The sequence below is a fragment of the Hevea brasiliensis genome, chromosome 17, assembly GCF_030052815.1.
Source record: "Hevea brasiliensis isolate MT/VB/25A 57/8 chromosome 17, ASM3005281v1, whole genome shotgun sequence".
In the NCBI taxonomy this organism is placed as follows: domain Eukaryota; kingdom Viridiplantae; phylum Streptophyta; class Magnoliopsida; order Malpighiales; family Euphorbiaceae; genus Hevea; species Hevea brasiliensis.
This window is the reverse complement of record NC_079509.1, coordinates 55794805-55820083: the sequence shown is the minus strand read 5'-3', so window position 1 is coordinate 55820083 and position 25279 is coordinate 55794805. Positions and strand designations below refer to the sequence as shown.

Here is a 25279-nt window from a genome sequence, read left to right as displayed (position 1 = left end):
TTTAAAGTTGATTAAATTATATGATAGTTGATTATAAGATTATAAATTAATGATAATTTTTTTTAAAATTAATGGCTATTAATGATCTTTTATTGTTATTGTTGTTGTTATTGTTATTGTTATTGTTGTTGTCATATTTTAAATTATTTTTTTATTTTAAACTGTTATTGTTATTATTATTATTATGGATGGTGATAAATGGTAAACAATATTTTTATATAAATAAATTTATAAAAAAATAATATAAATAATTTTTAAATATTACATTTAATCATCAATGTCTTAATTTTTAAAAATAAAATTTAAAAAATAATAATTTAAATTATAAATGTTAAAGTAGTATCATAAATAATAATAATAATTATAAGAGAAATAAAAAAAAATAAATAATAATTAGTATAAATGAGAGTTATTAATAGAAAGTGATATGTGGTAAACTTTTCAAAGAGAGTAATACGTTGCATTTCCTTTTGAATACCTTATTGGTTTATATATGTATAAGGGTTTGTTTGTAACGAGGAAAAGAGAGAGAAAAATAGTAGGGAAAGGAAAAAAAAAAAAAGATAATTCTCTTATTTTATCAAAAGTAAAAAAGAAAAAGAAAAAAAAAATAAAAATCTAATTTTCTCGCCAAAAATAGGAAAAGGAAAAAAATGTGAGGCTTTGGGTAGGGGTGAGCATTTGGTTCGAACCGAATCGAATTAAATCATAAAAACTGAATTTTAAATTTTAGAAATCGAATCGAACCGAAATGGGTGAAAAACTGAATTGAACCGAACCACTATATTTCGGTTCGATTTGATTTAAAGTTATCGATTTTGATTTTTTATTAATTTTTTAATTTAAACTTGATTTTCAAGTTATTTGGTCTAATTTTGATTTTGGTTTGAACTTAATAACCATTAATCAATGAAATTAAACAATTAATATATATAAAATTAAATATAATTCATAAATTTCCCATAAAAATAAATCAATTCAAAAATTAATTTGGTTCGATTTGATTCGATTTGAATATATAAATTACTATTCAGTTCGGTTCGATTTAATCGATTTTTTTCTCTTTAAAATCAAATCAAACCGAAATAATCGAAATTTTTATAATGTAAAACCGAACATAACCGATTGAATTTTAAAATCAAATCGATTGAATTGAATTGACTCAATTTTATTTTTCAATTTGAATCGAATTATGCCCAGCCATATATTTGGGTAAAAATGCTTCTGGAACATTTTGAATCATTTTGTTTTCCACCAAATTAAGCAGAAAATAGTAAAAAAATTTTAATTTTACTATTTACCCATTATGCCTTTTTTAGTCATTTTTAATATATTTTTATTTATTAATATATATATAATAATAAAAGTGTAATGATTTTCTCTCCTCACTTTTAGAAACATAAAAATAAACAAATAATTTTCTTTTATTTTATCTCCCAATGGAAAAAAATTTTAAGGTATCCATAAGATTTTATATATATATTTTTTATAATTTCATTCACTTTTCTTTTACTAGCTTTTCTTTTTACAAAACAGGCCCTTATCAGTATTCAATGTACACTAATTCAAAAAGCCATGATTTAAAAATTTTATAATTTTTCACCATTTAAAAGTTATTAACTATTTCATTGTCATATGTAATTTTTTGTTGGAGCAAGAACGGAATTGTCAGCCCAAAGCCCTAACCAATAATGGGCTACAAGTCATAATCCAAATTCCATTAATACCTATTGGGTAGGGCTCCAACCAATTCAAAACGACGATGGATGAACGCATTACATTAACTGAAGAACCCTAGTGTAGCTGTTTCCACTTTCCACAATCACAGCCATTACATTACCCGACACAACACCAACACAGGTCTCAACCCTTGCAATCCATGGCGACCTTAGACGAAACTATGCAAATCAAACCGAAGCCAGTGCCGAAACGTTTCGTCAAAAATCAAATCCCAGAAACTATCCTCAACGACCCATCTCTCAACGCCGCCATCTCCCTCTTGCCCTCCAACTACAACTTGGAAGTCCACAAGTGTGTCTGGCGCATCCGCTCCACCGGAGCCAAGCGTCTCGCTCTCCAGCTCCCTGAGGGCCTGCTTATGTATTCGCTTATTCTCTCGGATATATTCATCGCCTTCACCGGCGTTACCCACTGTTTCATCCTCGGCGACGTCACTTATGGCGCCTGTTGTGTGGACGACCTCTCCGCCTTGGCGTTAGGTGCTGATCTTCTAATTCACTATGGCCATAGCTGCTTGGTCCCCATCGATGCTACGAAAGTTCCTTGCCTTTACGTTTTTGTTGACATTAAAATCGATGTTGAGCGCCTGATTAGCACCATCAAACTCAATTTGAATGATAAAAAAAGCATTGTTCTCGCGGGTACTATTCAGTTCGCATCTGCGATTCGAGAAGCAAAGCCTGAGTTGGAAAAGCTGGGCCTTTCGGTTTTGATTCCTCAATCGAAACCCTTATCTGCCGGTGAAGTTTTGGGTTGCACGGCACCCAGGATATCATCGAAATCTGTAATTGGTAGTTTCAGTGACATGGTTTTGGTATTTGTGGCGGATGGGAGGTTCCATTTGGAGGCGTTTATGATAGCTAATCCTGATATTATTGCGTTTAGGTATGACCCATATCTGGGGAAGCTGTTTCTTGAGGAATATGATCATCAAGGAATGAAGGAGACGAGGAAGAGGGCAATAGAGAGGGCAAGGGAAGCCAAGAGTTGGGGTATTGTGTTGGGCACATTGGGAAGGCAAGGCAATCCGAGGATTTTAGATAGGTTGGAGAAGAAGATGAGAGAAAAACATTTTTCTTATACCGTTGTTTTGATGTCAGAGATTAGTCCTACTAGGATTGCCTTATTTGAGCAATCTGTGGATGCTTGGATTCAGATTGCATGTCCTCGGCTCTCCATTGATTGGGGAGAGGCATTTGAGAAGCCTCTTTTGACACCTTTTGAGGCAGAGATTGCTGTTGGGGATTTACCAGGTTGGTGGGAGAAGGATAAGAGTGTAGTGGCAAACTCAGGGTGTTGCAGTGGTCTTGGATGTGGGCACAGTAATGGATTGTGTTCTGGATGTGGTAATGAAGCTGCAAAGGATGTGAAGGGTGTGGGTGATTCTCTTGCTGGTGATTATCCCATGGATTACTATGCTCAGGATGGTGGAGCGTGGAATTCCTCTTATTTGAAGAAAGCGACTCGCCCTATAAGAAGAAATGTGGTGTCCTCGACAAGTGATGTTGCTGCTTTGTAGCATCACTGCCTCATAAGGATTGTATTACATTTGCTTTGTAGCATCATTAGCCCATAAAGATTTTATTACAGGTAAGTATGTCCAACTTTGCTTATATGTTTAATCATGATGTTTTAGAATATGAAGGTTATTTTTGCATCCGTTTTGCCCTTGGTTCAATTTTGGTTTTGGAAGAAGTATGGATTTTATTTATTTATTTATTTTTATCTACCCTGAAGGAATGATTCAAAAATAGTAATTCTGTAGAATGTGCAGACTAAAGTACTTGTCTTAAAAGTGGTATCATGATCACTTGGTACAACTGCACTTCAAAACAAGTTGATCTTAGAAAAATACTAGGATGTTGCAGCTACATTGACAAACAAAAATAAAAATACTAGTAAATAACCGTTTGATGCTAGTGAAAGATGCTCTGTTAACCTCTATGGATATTAAATTGTTATGCTTAGCTGAGATTGACAATGGGAAGAAAAATGGTGCTAGAAATTATGCTGAGCTGAGGCAGACAATGGGAAGGAATCATGAAGCTGTTATGAACTTGAGTTTGGATAATGTCCAAGGGCTGCTGGGTTGAGGTTTATTATTGTTTTTGCCTTTGTGGTTGCGACCTATTGTGGAAGAACTAACTATGCTTGTTATAGAGAACTGTCCAGTCTCTGAGTATTTAGGAGATTCAATTCTGGAATGAACTTAGCTGCCCTTTAGTTGATTTCAGCTAGCTTTTAAATACAAAAATATAGCAGAAAAACGTAGCAATAGAAGTTTAAAATTTAAAACTCAAATAGCCACATCTAATCCAGCTTCTTTTTCCCATGTGAATAGCGCCTGTAGATCTATCTAAAGTGGGTATCCACTATCCACCTTAACTGAATTTCCCTGTTCCATATTGGAGCTCATAACAGATGCCCTATAAAAGATTAAGCTATTAAGATTAACCAACTCATGTCAAAAACATTGAAAAATAAGAGGAGATTAGCATCAGGAAAAAAACCACTCTAAAATCTATGATTTTGCCACATTGAATGCAGAAGATCTCAGTAGAAAATAAAAATAATGGAATAATGGACTAAAATGGATATGTTGCCCATGGCAATTGTTCTATTGCTCAAATCCAAGTCCTAATTCTAGATTAATTGTTTTCCCTTGAGAAATATCTATAAAAATAGGAACGTACTTCTCAAACCCAATTTTGGAAGGCTCAACCATCCACTTAGGACCTTACCAATAAAGAAGATAATAGGACTTCATTTAGCTCCTCATTGTAGGGTTGAGCATTCAGCAGGTCCTATTCAGTTCGAAATTTAATAAAACTGAACTAAATTCAACTGAATCCATTTCAGCAGTTAAATCAAACCGAACAAAAATAATTTGATTTGGATAATTGGTTTTTAATATTAGTACACACACACACACACACACACACAATTCCAGTCAGTTTCATTAATTCGTTTTTTCCCCTCTAAACCAAACCTAATTGAATTAATGTTATTACTTGCAAACCAAACCAAACTGGAAAAAGAAAAAAAAAAACCAAATTCGATTTGGTTTTCCGATTTGAACTGAACGATGCTTACTTTAATGGCAGAATTTTAATTATTAGCACCTAGGATAATTCCCTTTGGCAAAGAATGCGGGTGTATCTAGAAAATTCAAGTGAAACTTCCATATCAAATTCCCAATTTAATTCACTTGACTGATAAATTGGAGTGCCAACACTTTCATTTATAGAATTAGAGATTAGCTCACTTTGTTAATCGTCTTTACAGAGAGATCAAGTTTTTTCAGCAATTAAACTTGATAGAAACATTTTGGATTGCATTAAACTAATAATCAGATGCATGACTTTACCCTAAGTTATCTCAATACTGAGATGAGGGAGGCCCTCATCTTTGCTTACCAATATGAGCTCTTCAATACCCAACCAGTCTCAAAGTAAATGGATGAGAAATCAAAGCTTTACTTCCTCGGTAATAAGATCATCTGTTACATAAAATGCATTGTTCTCTTAGTTTTACTTTTCTATATGTCTATCTTTTGTAATCATATGTGGTCAGAATCCCTGAATTGTTTCTTGTAGTTTCTCTTAATCAATTATTTATGAAAATATCTACTCATCAGTTGCAGTAGACAAATTGAATATGGAAAGCTTTTTCATGTAATATGAGAAGCTATAGAGAAGATGAGGCGAGTGTATCTACTCCCAGGAAGCTGCTGGCATCAAGCCACACAGAATCAAAAGCCCATATCCAATGGCGGTAAAATTTGCAGTGTGTAAAATATCCCCAGCATCTGCATGTGGTGTTCAGCTGATCCTATCTCCTCTGAGTTAGCTTCAGCACATCATGTTTCTCAAGTTATTCTCAGATGGATGCACCAGCTACAAGGTACAGCAGCAAGGTTGCTTGAAGAGGTCATTAGTACTCATGACTGAATAGGGGTGAGCATCGGTTGGTTCAGTTTGGAAAATCAAATATCCAAATAAACCAAAATTTTTAGCAGGTCAAACCAAACTGAATTAGGGAGAAAATTGAAAAATCGAATCAAGCTGAACAAATTGAAATTTTTAGCAGACTAGACCAAATCAATCTGATTTGGTTTGGTTTGATTCAATTTTATTTATCAATTGTGGTTTCATCTTGAGCTTGTTTTTCTTTGATTTATTTTGGACTCATTTCTCACTCAATTTTCTTTATATTTTATATTTTTAACTTTAATTTAAGATTTAATAATAATTAATTTTAAAAATAAATTATTCGGTTTGATTCTACTGATTTTTGATGTCAACGTGCAATCATAATTCATCAATTCATAACAAATGTTTTTAATTTTTTTGGAAGAAATTTCTTGCAGTCAATGATTTGTACCGTTCAACTTGTAATGAATGATGTCAAGTCAATGAATCTTTTCAATGGTCAATGTCTAGTAATTTTAAATTCATAATTATCAAAATAGTAAGCGTATAAGATTTTTCTTGTATAGACTGATCTAATTTTGAACTATATATTTAAACCTTTTAGATTGAATTAATGGAAGTGGTATACAGAACAAATTGGTCGAGGAAGAAAGTCAGCTAGATGGAAGGGTAGAGAAGCAAGACACTGAGAAGATGAAAGATCAGCAGGCACTCATTCTCCAAGAACATAGATGATTAATTTCCTAATGACTTAAAATCAACGTAATTAGATTCATCAATTGCATTCTGTTTATCAATTGCACTCTGTTTTTATCAAGGGGCTTGTATTATTAATAATTATTGTCAACGGGGAATACAATTGATATAATTCTTTTATTTACAATCTGAGTTAAAATTATTAATCAAGTCTATAGGACTAACACAAGGAACATATTCAATTTTCATGACTCAAAAAGTCCTCATAGCATACAAAGTGAAAAAGAACAAGCAAAGTCTTTAATTCTATCGCAGAGAGAAAGAATCTATTATCAGAGCACACTTCACAGCAAAGGTGGCGAAATAATGTTGGTCGGTATGGCCAAGAAGACCGAGCCATAGAAGCCAATACAGGTTACAGTGGATGATGAATGAGAATGGTGCAGTAGAATCCTTGGGTAGGCGGTCCTTTTCCTTGTAGGATTTAGTATGTATAATCCTTTTCCTGTAGGATTTACTTTCAAATTCACAGTGTCGTTTGCCCTTAGAGAGTTGGTGTTTGATTGAACAGCGTTTTTTTTTTGGCGTTTAATAAATTCGCTGCTAACTAGAGGCAATTACAAGCACATAACTATTCAATGCCAATCGTCCGATGCGGTCTCTCTCTCTATTCAGATCCCTAATTTATATATCTGTGGTTACGGCTTTCAAATTTATTTCATCAATTTCAAAAGCTCGCAATTTTATCCAAAAATTCGAGAGGAAATGGCGCTGAGGAAGTTCTACAGCGAGATAAAGGGGTTGAAAGTGAAGAAAGTGCCCAACTATGTAAAGCGGATGCTATCAATCGATTACGTGAAGAAATAGGTGCAGAAATCTTTGGACAATTACCACGGCAATGACATCAAGACCAGCCCCATTGATCCTCTCTACCGTGATGGTGGCATGATCTTTTCCAACCTTGTTGCTCTTCCGGAGGAGCACCGCCACTTCGAGCGCTAGCAACACTAAGGAGCACGACCACTGATTCGTTGACTTATCAATTCATCATCTGTCAGTGATTCAGTGAACTTCCTGTGAGTTGATTTTACTAACATTGATTTTCTTGATGTTTTATTTTGTGTTTCTGGATATGGTAGGCAGCAAGATACTATTGATAGTTTTTCTCTTTTACACTCTGCATCTCATTGCTTCAAGAAATTTGAATCGTATACAGCAGAACAAAATGATTGTATGTCATTCTCTGGTGTCTTTGATCTACAATGAGTTTTATTAGAGATATCTTTTGCCTGCCATTGTTCGATGCCGTTGGTCTTACAATTTACAATATCTCTTCTACGTGTAGCTTGGAGCTTCGGTGCATCAGGAGTTAGAACAGCAGATGCCCTCATCTGATATTCCATCCAAAATTCTTTGTCAAGTGATCAAAATTGATCTTCAGGTAGGTTTTGGCTCATCTGTTATATTCTTGTGGACTTTAGGCTGAACCTAAAACAGACCAAGTATATCTCACTACTTCCTGGGCCTGATGTAAGCTTGTCTGTCTGTGTTACTTTTGCAATTGAAGCATCCATGAGCATTTTCATTGTGGCTCTTTTTATATTTTTGCCCCATATTTTCCTTATTATTTCCCCCTATATGAATCAGCAAAGAGAGTTTTCTGGCACCAATCCTGAACTCCTGAAACCTGCAGAAAGATGCACGGGAAATTCATTTTAGAAAACACTTACTGCTTCGGATGTAAGCAAGCATGGTACTTTAAATATTTATCAAAAGCATGCATAGGAATGTCTACCAGCATTGCTCAGTATCTAAAATAAATTATTGTTTTCTTCCTTGCTGTGTATTATGATGTGATTACTTCTCTCTCATTGATGGTTATGATTTTCCTCTTTGTTCAGGATATGCAGCAACAGACACCTTGTCAACAATTGATTGCAAAAGATCTGCACGGCAACGAGTGGCATTTCCAACATGTTAATCAGAGTAAGCAATAGTTACATTGCTATTTCGTGACACGATGCTGAATAATTGTCTAGAGATGGCAATTAATTAACTACAATGGCTGAAATATGCTTTCTATTATTTTGTTCTACTGTATATGATTGTTAATTGAGAATTTATGGAAATCGTGACATTTTTGTTTTTTTGTTATATCTATGCATTTAGAGTGGAGAAAGAGAATCCATATAGCCGACCCCAAATTTTTGGGATAAAAGCTTAGTTGAGTTGAGTTTAGTTGAGTTATATCTATGCATTTGCATATGTTTAGACTTGCAACTAAAAACCTTACATGTTTCTGTTCTATAGGGTGTAAACATCAACTTGAACACCCAGTTGTAGAAAGTCAGAAGAAGGAAAGAACAATTTTAGTAATTTTTTTAGAGGTTAATTAGTTCCCTCTTTTTTTTCCTTGTATTACAAAGACTCCAAATTTTCTTTCCTATTCAAGAATTGTTATTTATGAGTTGTACTTAGAAATAATGAATATTATTACATAATAAATTTAATTTTTTGAGTTGTATTAATGTGTTCAATTTAGTTATTATTTATTTAAATATTAAATTTAGTTGCAAAACAAGAAAATATAACCAGATGTGAATCACACTAGCTATAAAAATGATTGCCATAAATATCACGAAAAAAAGGCATAAAAATTAATAATATTGCAAGTCATCATTATAAAACAATTATTAAAAAATTAAAATTGAAATCAAATCCTTTAAACTGCCTCTACAAACCTTCTCTAATTCAATAATCATGATGGCTTGAACAAGCATTGGGGTGGTTTAAACTGCCTCCGAATCAAGTGTAGGGGCGGTTTAAAACGCTGAAATAAACCTCCCCTATGCCATGACCTACCTAGCGCTTGACGAAATCGCCTCCATGTCATAGAGACGATGGTTACAGAGGTGGTCATGAGGCAGTTCAAAACTGCCTCTAGCAAATACAGGGGCGGTGCCTTGAGAAAAACTGTAGTTAATAGTGGAATTAAGGGACCATCTCATATTATGAAATTGTCAAGTCTTTGAGTGGGAAATTTACATGTGGATAATAATTATCTTGTTGTATCTCTTTTTGAACATCTTCATATAATTTGCTTCTTCTGAGTTGCTGAAGGTAATAATTATTGTGGATCTATCAGTGCAATGATTTGAATATCTCTAAAATCTTAACTTTATGGCATTCAGGGATGAGTGACCTTTGTTAACACAGAAAAGTGTCTTAAAAATGTCTTGACAGCATGAATTAGTATGGGAAAAAAGAAAAAGGCAGAAAAGGGATTGTTCTTTTAGTGCTATCTAGAATGACAATTCACCTCGTTTGTAATATTCTTATTTTATTCTGCAAGAATAAGTAGCATCTTTTCATTAATTGATACAAATAGTGTGCAAAATTAACAAGTTCCATTTATTCTCACCCCATTGTTTTCTCTTTTACTATATTGCAACGTACCAAACATGACACAATTGTATGACCTTTCATCATTATGTGGACTCAAGGCTGTCTTCTGTAGTTGATATTTCCAGGGCACCGGCCATCTCTTTTTGTTGAGGACATCCTTGGAAGTAATTAAATCCTTATTGCTTGCTTTCTAATGTAACTTCCCATTGCTGAAGTATCTTTGTTTGTGAATTGTTACTTCACCCTGAAGGCCTGGAATGCACAAAACGGTGGAGCTTTGGCCATTCTGGTTTTAGGTGACAAGAGTGAACAAATGATTACAATGGACACCCCTGAATAAGAAAATGCAGATGCTGACTATCTGTCAAGATGTATAAGAGCTCTGTACACGATGTTGTCCTTGTTGGTGGCTCCACCAGGATTTCGAAGTATATGTATATTCTTTAATTTTATATATCCCTTAATAAAATTATGATAATTTTATTTTATTCAAATATGAATCATCAGGTGGGTGATATATAATTTTATAAGATACAAGTTACTTTCCAGTAAGCCCCAAGTGGATGGAAAGATGAATGAGTTGGGCCCTGAGTGTTTAAGATAAGCTGCTATAAATATGGTTCCTGCTATTCTATGTCAGGTTAGGCTCATACAATTTGAAAAGCAAGTTGCGGTGGAAAAGGACCTTTGAAAATGTTCTACAGCAACTCCATTTTGTTAGGGATCTTGTTTCTGCTTGGTCAGGCTAAATTTGAATGGCATTCATGCGTGGAATTCTTGAATAACTAATATGCTCGAGATGAGGATGTAATTTTCTCAATCACCATTTCACCACAAACACTACAACGTAGCAAGTGATGAAAGCTATCTTAACACTTGCATGAATTCAATAATCATAAATGGTGAACGCAATGCGCTATTAACACCATAAGCTCTTTTTTATTGAATACTAATAAGCAACACATACCATAGAAGATAATTGGAAAATTCACAACTTGATATTGCTGAGTGAATAGGAGTTGAGAATGAAAAATTAAGAGGTGGAATTGAGGCTGAATAAATTGGTGCAAACTTATAATTAATGGAAGGGATATAGAGGACAAATTGGTCGAGGAAGAAAGTGAATTAGATGAAACAGTAGAGAAGGAAGGCACTAAGAAGATGAAAGATCAGCAGGCACTCATTCTTCCAAAACATTGATGATTAATTTCCTAATGACTTAAAAACGATGTAATTAGATTCATCAATGGCACTCTGTTTATTCTTTCCTTTTTCTCTGTTGCTATGAGAATAGAAAAAACATCACTCTAATTAGAAGACAGCAAATGATTCATGATTTGGTAATACAATTAATATAATTATTTTGCCAAGTAATCAGAGTTAAAATTACAAAGAATCTCACTATTAAAATTACAAACAATCTCACAATCTAAAATTTGTGAGCTCATTGAAATGCAAATATACATATATTTTATCTTCATTAATTTAACATATATCAAAAAAAGATTTAAGGGTATGTGATAATAAAATATTTAAATTTTAATTTATAATTCAAAACACTTATCTTCGATTTAAGCAACAAAAATCTTATATAACTTATAATTTCTTTCTCGTGAAACATGAAAATAAATAAATAACTTTCTTTTATTTCATTTCCTTGTCGAAAATATTTTTAAGGTATCCATAACATTTTACTTTATATATATATATATATATATATATATATAACTTCATTCACTTTTCCTTTACTAGCTTTCCTTTTTACAAAAAAGGCCCTTAATCAATATTCAATGTCCATTAATTCAAAAAGTCATGGCGACCTTAGACGAAACTATGCAAATCAAGCCGAAACCAGTGCCGAAACGTTTCGTCAAAAACCAAATCCCAGAAACTATCCTCAACGACTCATCTCTCAATGCCGCCATCTCCCTCTTGCCCTCCAACTACAACTTGGAAGTCCACAAGTGTGTCTGGCGCATCCGCTCCACCAGAGCCAAGGGTCTCGCTCTCCAGCTCACTGAGGGACTGCTTATGAATTCGCTTATTCTTTCGGATATATTCACCGCCTTCGCCGGCGTTACCCACTGTTTCGTCCTCGGCGACGTCACTTATGGCGCCTGTTGTGTGGACGACCTCTCCGCCTTGGCGTTAGGTGCTGATCTTCTAATTCACTATGGCCATAGCTGCTTGGTCCCCATCGATGCTACGAAAGTTCCTTGCCTTTACGTTTTTGTTGACATTAAAATCGATGTTGAGCGCCTGATTAGCACCATCAAACTCAATTTAAATGATAAAAAAAGCATTGTTCTCGGGGGTACTATTCAGTTCGCATCTGCGATTCGAGAAGCAAAGCCTGAGTTGGAAAAGCTGGGCCTTTCGGTTTTGATCCCTCGATCGAAAATTGTGAGCTCAATGAAATGCAAATATACATATTTGCTGGTTCATTGCAGTAGAATAGCATCAATTTTTTAGTGCCACAAAATTGATATTCTGCAACATAGAAAATTAGTCAATTTGCCTTAGTTCTTAGTCCATCCTTGCTAAGCAAACTCTTTTCCGTTTCCTTACAACCCATTTCGATAGGACCAAAGTTCAACCGCTTACATGTAGAACCCAAGCTCAGTGGCCTATCTGTAGAGAAAATAGACCTTGCCCAGGTGAATAATCAGATAGTATTAGCTTGCACATGGACTTAACAACATCATCACTAAGGCTTGGTGGTAAGAGTTCTTCCTGCTCAAATGGTGAAGTAAGCTCTTCATCAACAATTAAAGGATGATCCAATAGCATATCTGCTGTCCACCTCTCGCAATGGGGTCTCATGAAACACATTCTTAAGAAATCTTTCCCTTTCTTTGACATGCTTGCTGGTATCTCAGGTGAGCTACCCTCAAAAGCTAGGCGAACAAAGAAATCTTCTACATCCAATTCATGCCATGGTGGTTTTCTTGTGATCATCTCAATAACAATGCAACCCAGAGACCAAATATCCAAAGCTGGTGATATCTCAGCAAGCTTTACAGATTCAGGAGACATGTATAAGGGAGTTCCACGGAAAGTGTACTGGTAAAAGAATTTCCTTGAATTGTCTTCGTCAGGCTCTTTTGCCAAGCCAAAATCTGCAATTTTGAGCTGAAAATCTTGTTGATCAGAAGGGAAAGCAAGGATATTGGCAGGCTTAAGGTCACAATGAACATATCCATTGTTATGTATGGATGATAACCCTTTAAGAATCATTCGAGTGTATCGCCTCACATCACATTCAGGTATTTTTCCCCATATTTGTTAATCAAGTCTGCAAGACTACCACTAGGAGCATATTCGAGTAGTAAGTTATAAATTGTCATACCATTCTCATGACTCAAACAGTCCCCATAGCATTGAATAATTCCTTCAGAGCCAAAAAGACTAAGCAAAATCTTTGATTCTTTTTGCAGAGAGAAAGAATCTATTATCAGCGCAGACTTCACAGCAAGCGGTGGGTAAATAATGTTGGTCGGTATGGCCAAGAAGACAGAGCCGTAGGATCCCTTCCCCAAGCACTTCCCACGAACCCAATCCATAGCGAGCGAATACAGGTTATAGTGGATGATGAGCGAGAATAGAACCGTAGAATCCTTGGGTAGGTGGTGTATATAAATAGTATATATAATCCTTTTCCTTGTAGGATTTAGTATATATAATCCTTTTCCTAGTAGGATTTATTTTCAATTTCTTTAAGGAAAGGAAGATAAATATATTAAAAGCCCTTGTGAGCATACAATTATATCTTTAAAGTTATTATTTTATTCATGATAATTTAAAAAGCAATCCAATGAAATTGATTCTATCTTTAGTCAACCTTATTTGTTTTCTCCTTAATTTTTATATTATACCCGTATATTTTAAGGGTGTGATATACCTTCGGGGTAAAATATCACATTTTAACCAATATTTTATAATTTATTAATACAATTTAATTTATTAAATTAGTATAGGTGTAAACACAATATAATTTTCAAAAATCATTTTTAGTAACTAATATTTTATAACAAAATTATATTTATTTATTTATATTTACTTTGTAATGGCTCGATTATGAATGATTTATTTAAATTAACTCAAATTTTAACTAAAAAATTAAATAAATCAAATTAATTTATTAAAATAATAATATTTTAATTTAAAACACGGAATGTTTTACATAATAATTAAGCAGAAGAACCCTGATGTAGCTGTTTCCACCTTCCACAATCACAGCCATTACACAACACCAGATCTCTATACTTGCAACAGGCGTTACCCACTGTTTCGTCCTCGGCGACGTCACTTACGGCGCCTGTTGTGTGGACGACCTCTCCGCCTTGGCGTTAGGTGCTGATCTTCTAATTCACTATGGCCATAGCTGCTTGGTCCCCATCGATGCTACGAAAGTTCCTTGCCTTTACGTTTTTGTTGACATTAAAATCGATGTTGAGCGCCTGATTAGCACCATCAAACTCAATTTGAATGATAAAAAAAGCATTGTTCTCGCGGGTACTATTCAGTTCGCATCTGCGATTCGAGAAGCAAAGCCTGAGTCGGAAAAGCTGGGCCTTTCGGTTTTGATCCCTCAATCGAAACCCTTATCGGCCGGTGAAGTTTTGGGTTGCACGGCACCCAGAATACCATCGAAATCTGTAATTGGTAGTTTCAGTGACATGGTTGTGGTATTTGTGGCGGATGGGAGGTTCCATTTGGAGGCGTTTATGATGGCTAATCCTGAGATTAGTGCATTTAGGAATGACCCATATCTGGGGAAGCTGTTTCTTGAGGAATATGATCATCAAGGAATGAAGGAGACGAGGAAGAGGGCAATAGAGAGGGCAAGAGAAGCCAAGAGTTGGGGGATTGTGTTGGGCACATTGGGAAGGCAAGGCAATCCGAGGATTTTAGATAGGTTGGAGAAGAAGATGAGAGAAAAACATTTTTCTTATACCGTTGTTTTGATGTCAGAGATTAGTCCTACTAGGATTGCCTTATTTGAGCAATCTGTGGATGCTTGGATTCAGATTGCATATCCTCGGCTCTCTATTGATTGGGGAGAGGCATTTGAGAAGCCTCTTTTGACACCTTTTGAAGCAGTTTACCAGGTTGGTGGGAGAAGGATAAGAGTGTAGTGGCAAACTCAGGGTGTTGCAATGGTCTTGGATGTGGGCACAGCAATGGATTGTGTTCTGGATGTGGCAATGAAGCTGCAAAGGATGTAAAGGGTGTAGGTTATTCTTTTGCTGGTGATTATCCCATGGATTACTATGCTCAGGATAGTGGGGAGTGGAATTCCTCTTATTTGAAGAAAGCAACTCGCCCTATAAGAAGAAATGTGGTGTCCTCTACCAGTGATGGTGCTGCTTTGTAGCATCACTACCTCTTAAGGATTGTATTACATGTGCTTTGTAGCATCATTAGCCCATAAAGATTTTATTACAAGTAAGTATGTCCAACTTTGCTTATATGTTTAATCTTGATGTTTTAGAATATGGAGGTTATTTTTGCATCTGTTTTGCCCTTGGTTCAATTTTGGTTTTGGAAGAAGTATGGATTTTATTTATTAATTTATTTTTATCTACCCTGAAGGCATGATTCAAAAATAGTAATTCTGTAGAATGTACAGACTAAAGTACTTGTCTTAAAAGTGGTATCATGATCACTTGGTACAATTGCACTTCAAAACAAGTTGATCTTAGAAAAATACTAGGATGTTGCAGCGACGTTGACAAATAAAAATAAAAATACTAGTGAATAACCGTTTGATGCTAGTGAAAGATGCTCTGTTAACCTCTATGGATATTAAATTGTTATGCTTAGCTGAGATTGACAATGGGAAGAAAAATGTTGCTGGAAATTATGCTGAGCTGAGGCAGACAATGGGAAGGAATCATGAAGCTGTTATGAACTTGAGTTTGGATAATGTCCAAGGGCTGCTGGGTTGAGGTTTATTATTGTTTTTGCCTTTGTGGTTGCGACCTATTGTGGAAGAACTAACGGTGCTTGTTAGAGAGAACTGTCCGGTCTCTGAGTATTTAGGAGATTCAATTCTGGAATGAACTTAGCTGCCCTTTAGTTGATTTCAACTAGCTTTTAAATACAAAAATATAGCGGAAAAACCAATAAAGATTCTCCTGTTTTTTAATGACTTTAGTTTATTTGCAGCAAGAGAAGTTTAAAATTTAAAACTCAAACAGCCACATCTAATCCAGCTTCTTTTTCCCATGTGAATAGCGCCTGTACATCTGTCTAAAGTGGGTATCCACCTTAACTGAATTTCCCTGTTCCATATTGGAGCTCGTAACAGATGCCCTATAAAAGATTAAGCTATTAAGATTAACCAACTTATGTCAAAAACATTGAAAAAATAAGAGGAGATTAGCATCAGGAAAAAAACCACTCTAAAATCTATCATTTTGCCACATTGAATGCAGAAGATCTCAGTAGAAAATAAAAATAATGGAATAATGGACTAAAATGGATATGTTGCCCATGACCGTTGTTCTATTGCTCAAATCCAAGTCCCAATTCTAGATTAATTGTTTTCCCTTGAGAAATATCTATAAAAATAGGAACCTACTTCTCAAACCAACTTTTGGAAGGCTCAACCATCCACTTAGGACCTTACCAACAAAGAAGATAATAGGACTTCATTTAGCTCCTCATTGTAGGGTTGAGCATTCAGCAGGTCCTATTCAGTTTGAAATTTAATAAAACTGAACTAAATTCAACTGAATCCATTTCAGTAGTTAAATCAAACCGAATAGAAATAATTTGATTTGGATCATTGGTTTTTAATATTAATACACACACACACAACACACACAATTCCAGTTTGTTTCATTAATTCGTTTTTCCCCCCTAAACCAAACCTAATTGAATTAACATTATTACTTGCAAACCAAACCAAACTGGAAAAAAAAAAAAAAAACCAAATTCGATTTGGTTCTCCGATTTGAACTGAACGATGCTTACTTTAATGGCGGAATTTTAATTATTATCACCTCGGATAATTCCCTTTGGCAAAGAATGCAGGTGTATCTAGAAAACTCAAGTGAAACTTCCATATCAAATTCCCAATTTAATTCACTTGACTGATAAATTGGAGTGCCAACACTTACATTTATAGAATTAGAGATTAGCTCACTTTGTTAATCGTCTCTACAGAGAGATCAAGTTTTTTCAGCACTTAAACTTGATAGAAACATTTTGGATTGCATTAAACTCATAATCAAATGCATGACTTTACCCTAAGTTATCTCAATACTGAGATGAGGGAGGTCCTCATCTTTGCTTACCAATATGAGCTCTTCAATGCCCAACCAGTCTCAAGTAAATGGATGAGAAATCAAAGCTTTACTTCATAGGTAATAAGATCATCTGTTACGTAAAATGCATTGTTCTCTTAGTTTTATTTTTCTATATGTCTATCTTTTGTAATCATACGTGATTGCAATGCATGATATTTATAACAAAGGTATGTGAACAGGTGGTGTGTGCATATGCCCATCAATAATTCGCAAGATTTCTTCTGAATCACAATGAAGACCAGGAATTGAATTGGACATCTGAATCACTTCCAACAGAATCCCTGAATTGTTTCTTGTAGTTTCTCTTAATCAATTATTTATGAAAATATCTCCTCATCGGTTGCGGTAGACAAATTGAATATGGAAAGCTTTTTCATGTAATATGAGAAGCTATCGAGAAGATGAGGCGAGTGTATCTACTCCCAGGAAGCTGCTGGCATCAAGCCACACAGAATCAAAAGCACATATCCAATGGCGGTAAAATTTGCAGTGTGTAAAATGTCCCCAGCATCTGCATGTGGTGTTCAGCTGATCCTATCGCCTCTAAGTTAGCTTCAGCACATCATGTTTCTCAAGTTATTCTCAGATGGATGCGCCAGCTACAAGGTACAGCAGCAAGGTTTGCTTGAAGAGGTCATTAGTACTCATTCCTGAATAGGGGTGAGCATCGGTTGGTTCAGTTTGGAAAATCAAATATCCAAATAAACCAAAATTTTTAGCAGGCCAAACCAAACAGAATTAGGGAGAAAATTGAAAAATCGAATCAAACTGAAAAAATTAAAATTTTTAGCAGACTAGATCAAATCAATCTGATTTGGTTTAGTTTGATTCAATTTTATTTATCAATTGTGGTTTCATCTTGAGCTTGTTTTTCTTTGATTTATTTTGGACTCATTTCTTTCTCAATTTTCTTTATATTTTATATTTTATACTTTAATTTAAGATTTAATAATAATTAATTTTAAAAATAAATTATTCAATTTGATTCTACTGATTTTTTGTGTCAATTTTTCAATGATGCAATCATAATTCATCAATTATTCAATGTCTTTTATATCCAATTCTTGCCATGGTGGCTTTCCTGTAATTATCTCAATAACAATGCAACCTAGAGACTAAATATCTAGAGCTGGTGATATCTGAGCAAATTTTACAGATTTAGTAGACGTGTACATGGGAGTTCCTTGAAAAGTGTACTGATAAAAGAATTTCCTTGAATCTTCTTCATCGGGCTCTTTTGCTAAAGCCAAAATCAGCAATCTTAAGTTAACTTAAATTTAGTTGATCAGAAGGGAAAACAAGGATATTAGCAGGCTTAAGATCACAATGAACCTATTCATTATTGTGTATGAATGATAACACTTTAAGAATCATATAAGTGTATCGCCTCACATCACATTCGTGTATTTTTCTTCTATATTTGTTAATTAAGTCTAAAAGACTACTATCAGAAGCATACTCTAATAATAAGTTATAAATTGTCATACCATTCATCAGGCTTTTTTGCTAAGCCAAAATTTGCAATCTTGAGCTGACTTAAATCTTGTTGATCAGAAAGGAAAACAAGGATATTGGCAAGCTTAATATCACAATGAACATATCCATTATTATGTATGGATGATAACCCTTTAAGAATCATCTGACTATATCGCCTTACATCACATTCAGGTATTTTTCCTCCACATTTGTTAATCAAGTCTGCAAGACTACCATCAGGAGCATATTTCAGTAGTAAGTTATAAATTGTCATGCCATTCTTATGACTCAAACAGTCCCCATAGCATTGAATAACTCCTTCAGAGCCAGAAAGACTAAACAAAATCTTCAATTCTTTTTGCAGGGAGAAAGAATTTATTATCAGCGCAGACTTCACAGCAAGCGGTGGGGAAATAATATTGGTCGGTCTGGCCAAGAAGACAGAGCCGTAGGATCCCTTAACCAAGCACTTCCCGCGAACCCAGTCCATCGTAAGCGAATACAGGTTATAGTAGATGATGAGCGAGAATAGTACCGTCGAATCCTTTGTTAGGTGGTGTACATAGATAGCATATATAATCCATTTCCTTGTAGGATTTAGTATATATAATCCTTTTCCTTGTAGGATATATTTTTAATTTCTTTAAGGAAAGAAAGATAAATACATTAAAAACCCTTGTGGGTATACAATTATATCTTTAAAGTTTATTATTTTATTAAATTAAAATAAAAAAGATATGCCATGGTAACATTAAATAATAAAAAAAAAATTCAGAATCCAGTGAGAACAGTATAGTATATAAAATCCTTGGATAAATAGTACAGCATATATTATCCTTTTCCTTGTAAGATTTATTTTTAATTTCTTTAAGGAAAATGACAAAAACATCAAAGGCCCTTGTGTTTATATGCAATTGTATATTTAGTTTTATTTTCTTAAATTAAATATGTTATTTTTTTTATTTTTATTTAATTTAGCTTTCTTAAAATAAAATGATATATACAATACTAATTAGTAAAAAACTGTACTTTTATTTTGTTTATATTGTGTTTATGCTTATATGAAAAAAAAAATATTCCAAAAGGAAAATTAAAGCATGCAGTAATGGATTAGAATTTGAGTCCTTGAGGTGAGCTTGGTTGATTAACTTAAGGGTATTTAATAATGAAGTACTTAAATTTTAATTTGTAATTCAAAACACTTATCTTCAATTTAAGCAATAAAAATCCTATATAACTTATAATATTTAGTTTTTAAATTATTTTTGATGATGTGGCTCTTATTAAATTAAAATTTTATATTTTATCTTCATTAATTTAACACATTTAAGGAAAAGATTTAAGGGTGTATGATAATGAAGTATTTAAATTTTAATTTATAATTCAAAACACTTATCTTCAATTTAAGTAATAAAAATTTTGGATGACTTATAATAGTTAGTTTTAAGTTATTTTTTATGATGTGACCCTTATTAAATTAAAATTTTATATTTTATCTCTATTAATTTAACACTTATCAAGAAAATATTTTAATTAATTAAAAATAATATTTTAGAATTAATTTCTCTCTCCCCTGTTATCTCTCTATCCACAACCTAATAATCTAAATTGCCCATATAAATACTTCAATAATGATACTCTAATCTCGTAAGTGTACGAAATTGCGAAAAGTAATATGGTATAATTATCAATTCTATTTATTTTGTTTAGCCATTCAAATTTTATTATTAACACAAACCCATAATCTCTTTGTTTTTTTTTTTTTTGATCATCAGAAAATGTATCACAGCTATTAGCCAATCAGATTAATCACTCATTGGATACCCGTAATAGCTTGAAAACCACGGGAGCCAGATAGCGAGCTGTAAAACCCCGAATCAAATGTTACACTTACAACTCCCATACTCAAACCTGAGATTTCTCCCAAGCCCATAATCTATTTCCCAATAATAAAATAAATTGTAATTAATTCACTAACCACTATGATTTTTTCCAAAATTTCACATATCAAATCTTTTGCTCTCACTCCAATTATTATTTCTGTTATATCTATTATTATTATTTACAAATACACAATTTTCCTTCCTTTTCGTTGCTAATTGAAATCAATTAAATGCCACAATGGTTGATATCCAAAAGTATAAGTACAAATAATAAATAATTATATAAATAAAGAAAATTAATACAAAATTTCTAAAAATTAAAATTAAATTCAACCTATATGCCCTAGTTGAAAATGTAGCTCCTCATAAAATCAAAATTCATAACAATTGTTTATCATAGGCCTAGAATCATTGCAATCACAATAAAAATAAATCCTAAAATAAGACAAATTCAAAAGAAAAAATCTCTAATCAAGAAATAAATCCAGCGTGAGTCTTCAATCTCCTTTCAAAATCGACTAGCTTTGTTGAATCTTGACCTCCATCAGAGTTTTGTGCTGCCAAAGTCTCCAACCAGATGAAAAGTTATGCTTATAACATTGAATAACTCCTTCGGAGTTAAAATGACAAAGTAAAATTTTTAATTTTTTCTGTAGAGAGAAAAAATTTATTATCGGTGCAGTCTTCACAATAAGCGGTGATGAAATTATATTTGATTGATATGGATAAGAAGACAGAGCCATAGAAACCTTCTCCAAGCACTCCCTGTTAACCCAATCCATAATGGGCCAATACAGGTTACAGTGGATTGATGAGTGAGAATGGTACGGTGGAATCCTTTGGTAGGCAGCATATATAGTATATGTAAACCTTTTCCTTGTAGGATTTACTTTTAAATTCACAAGGTCGTTTGCCCTTGGAGAGCTGGTGTTTGATTGAACATCCTTTTTGGCGTTCCATAAATTCGCTTCTAACTAGAGGCAATTACAAGCGCATAACTATTCAGTGCCAATCGTCCGAGGTCGTCTCTCTCTATTCAGATCCCCAATTTGCAAATCTATTTCATCAATTTCAAAAAGTCCTAAATTTATCCAAAAATTCCAAAGGAAATGGCGCTGAGTAAGTTCTACAGCGAGATAAAGGAGTTGAAAGTGAAGGAAGTGCCCAACTAGGTAAAGCCGACGCTATCAATCGATTACATGGCCACTGATTCGTTGACTTATCAATTCATCATCTGTTAGTGATTTAGTGAACTTCCTGTGAGTTGATTTTACTAACATTGATTTTCTTGATGTTTTATTTTGTGTTTCGGGATATGGTAGGCAGGAAAATACTATTGATAGTTTTTCTCTTTTACACTCTGCATCTCATTGCTTCAGGAAATTTGAATCATATACAGCAGAACAAAATGATTGTATGTCATTCTCTGGTGTCTTTGATCTACAATGAGTTTCATTAGAGATGTCTTTTGCCTGCCATTGTATGATGTCTTTGGTCTTACAATTTACAATATCTCTTCTACATGTAGCTTGGAGCTTCGGTGCATCAGGAGTTAGAACAGCAGATGCCCTCATCTGATATTCCATCAAAAATTCTTTGGCAAGTGATCAAAATTGATCTTCAGGTAGGTTTTGGCTCATCTGTTATATTCTTGTGGACTTTAGGCTGAACCTAAAACAGACCAAGTATGTTCATATATATCAATACTTCCTGGGCCTGATGTAAGCTAGTCTGTCTGTCTTACTTTTGCAATTGAAGCAACCATGAGCATTTTCATTGTGGTTCTTTCTATATTTTTGCCCCGTATTTTCCTTATTATTTCCCCCTATATGAATCAGCAAAGAGAGTTTACTGGCAGCAATCCTGAACTCCTGAAACCTGCAGAAAGATGCACGGTGAATTCATTTTAGAAAACACTTGCTGCTTCGGATGTAAGCAAGCATTGTACTTCAAATATTTATCAAAAGCATGCATAGGAATGTCTACCAGCATTGGTCAGTATCTAAAATAAATTATTGTTTCCTTCCCTGCTGTGTATTGTGATGTGTTTACTTCTCTCTCATTGATGGTTATGATTTTCCTCTTTGTTCAGGATATGCAGCAACAGACACCTTGTCAACAATTGATTGCAAAAGATCTGCACGGCAACGAGTGGAATTTCCAGCATGTTAATCAGTGTAAGCAATAGTTACATTGCTATTTCGTGACACGATGCTGAATAATTGTCTAGAGATGGCAATTAATTAGCTACATTGGCTGAAAAATGCTTTCTATTATTTTGTTCTATTGTATACGATTGTTAATTGAGAATTTATGGAAATCGTGACATTTTTGTTTTTTTTGTTATATCTATGCATTTAGAATGGTAAAAGAGGATCCATATAACTTACCCCAAATTTTTGGGATAAATGCTTAGTTGAGTTGAGTTATATCTATGCATTTGCATATGTTTAGACTTGCAACTAAAAGCTATACATGTTTCTGTTCTATAGGGTGTAAACATCAAGCTATACATGTTTCTGTTTTATTTTTCTATATGTCTATCTTTTGTAATCATACGTGATTGCAATGCATGATATTTATAACAAAGGTATGTGAACAGGTGGTGTGTGCATATGCCCATCAATAATTCGCAAGATTTCTTCTGAATCACAATGAAGACCAGGAATTGAATTGGACATCTGAATCACTTCCAACAGAATCCCTGAATTGTTTCTTGTATTTTCTCTTAATCAATTATTTATGAAAATATCTCCTCATCGGTTGCGGTAGACAAATTGAATATGGAAAGCTTTTTCATGTAATATGAGAAGCTATCGAGAAGATGAGGCGAGTGTATCTACTCCCAGGAAGCTGCTGGCATCAAGCCACACTGTGGAAACCCACATACATTTATTATTTATTATTATTTTATTTTAATTATCTAATAATAATTTAATATATTTATAAAAAAATATATATATTTTATTAGATGGTCTGCTTATTTATTTTTAGATATATATATATATATTATTTTTAAAATTAAATATATATCTGCAATCTGAACAACCCAGTTCAATAATAACTCTATTTCTATTATACACCTAATAGAACTCTTGAAATATATATACCCTAATAATCTCTTCTGCTAAACTTTGCTCTCAAAACCTGTTTGTCACCTCCTTTTTCTATCAAATACTCTCAATAGAGAATCCCTAAATTTTTACTTCTCTATGCATAACGTTCGATTCTGTTTTCAAGGTAAGAATTCTAATTCCTTATTCAATAATGGGTGAATTTAATTTTATTTTATTTTCTTGATCGGTTACAACTACTCTAAAAATTTATTTTCGATCATTGATATTAAATTGGATTGATCATAATTATTATTAGATAATAATTAATTATTATATATATATATATATATCTTTGTACCTTCGTCCACGTCCGTATATATATATAAACCCTTTATTTTCTGTTCGTCCCTTTTTCCCCTTTTATTCTCTGTTCGTCCACGTTCTTCCATATATATATATATATATATATATAAACATCTGTCCAACGAATTTGTCCACATATGTCCAACGAATTCGTCCCCCCCTGTTCGTCTATCCAATATATATATATATATATTAAAATTATTTTATTTTATTATTATTTAATATTTTTCTTTTATATTTTGGGTATGTAGGAAATTCAAATATTTATTCTGTCAGCTGAAATTGTCTCTCTTTTATTGAATCTAGCTATTATTTTGGAGGTTCCAGGTGAGTGATAATTATAGTACATGGCACCATTTTTGTCCCTTTAAAAATTTCTTAGCATTAAGTTTGTTATTAAATGAAATTTTAAATCAATATTTTAACAATGATTTTATATGTGATTTTCTAGAGTTTTATTTTATTATTGAATTTTATCTCGATTTTGATTAAATAATTGATTTTGCCAACTATCTCTGCATTAGACCCATTAGGATTCTGGGAACAGGCCTTTAATGTATTTATATTGATTGATATTTGACTATAAAATTTACCGATGTGTTACTGAATTGATTTAAGATTGATTTGATTTTATCGAAATGATTTGAGATTGATTTGATTTTATTGACTCTCTGAAACTATTGAAATACGCTATTGGAATTGTACTATCAGTTATTATTTGCTATCTGAAATTTTTTATTGATTTTGATTGATTTGTACAAATTGATTTTCTGTTTTGAATCTGCACTGTACCCGATTCTGCTTACATTATCCGCCCCGTGTGGACTATCACGGTATTAGGTTGCATTATCGAGTCATGCATCATTACAGTTTATGGCTTGCATTAGTATCATATGCATTGATATCTGTGAAGGAGGAGGAAGGTATCTGATATCTGGTAGCGCGCTTACCATCTGGCCTTTGGTGATGTGGGGTATCATCACCCTGGTGCACTGTACCATAAAATTTTTATTGAATGAATTTCTTTTATATTTATGTTTTTATGAAGTTATTTTATTAATGATTTTTGACAGTATGAGCATGATTTTATTGAATAGAAAATTTATTGTGAAATTAATCAAGCGTCTGCCTGTTCCTATTCCGTTATGTGCTATAATTATCATTCACTGAGCATCTAGCTCAAACCACGTTTTCTCATGCATTATCCGTTTGCATCAAGAGAATTCGGTGATCCAAATATTCAGTTCATTTTCCGGAGAGGGACAACTTTGATTGGTTCTCATGGTATGCCCGAATTCATGGTTTCTCGGGCTAATAATTAGTTTAGTTTATTTAACAGTTTAAGTTTTTATTGAAATCAGAGAGACTCCAGCTTTACTTATGGGATATTTATGATGTTTATTCAGCATTTT

The 25279-nt window shown here is 33.5% G+C and overlaps 1 protein-coding gene, 1 long non-coding RNA gene and 1 pseudogene across 4 annotated transcripts; all 3 read left to right on the top strand.

The window, feature by feature from the left end:
- The first annotated feature begins 1792 nt into the window (after positions 1–1792).
- On the top strand, positions 1793–6574 carry LOC110646025 (uncharacterized). 3 transcript variants are annotated; one of them, XM_058139541.1, is made up of 3 exons: positions 1793–3330; positions 5378–5696; positions 6303–6574. In XM_058139541.1, the coding sequence occupies exon 1, from the start codon at positions 1880–1882 to the stop codon at positions 3257–3259; it is 1380 nt and encodes a 459-aa protein (XP_057995524.1). In that variant the 5' UTR covers positions 1793–1879; the 3' UTR covers positions 3260–3330; positions 5378–5696; positions 6303–6574. The 3 variants fall into 3 exon arrangements, with proteins under 3 accessions (XP_057995524.1, XP_057995525.1, XP_057995523.1); XM_058139542.1 differs by having other exon boundaries at positions 6277–6574; XM_058139540.1 differs by lacking the exon at positions 6303–6574 and having other exon boundaries at positions 5378–5893.
- Positions 6575–6651: 77 nt separating this feature from the next.
- On the top strand, positions 6652–22626 carry LOC110645529 (uncharacterized). The gene is made up of 7 exons (XR_009145561.1): positions 6652–7444; positions 7714–7809; positions 8016–8108; positions 8270–8354; positions 21977–22072; positions 22287–22442; positions 22541–22626. It is a non-coding gene; the product is annotated as an uncharacterized LOC110645529 (long non-coding RNA).
- LOC131175390 (2-(3-amino-3-carboxypropyl)histidine synthase subunit 1-like) lies at positions 11531–17972 on the top strand (annotated as a pseudogene).
- Positions 22627–25279: the final 2653 nt, after the last annotated feature.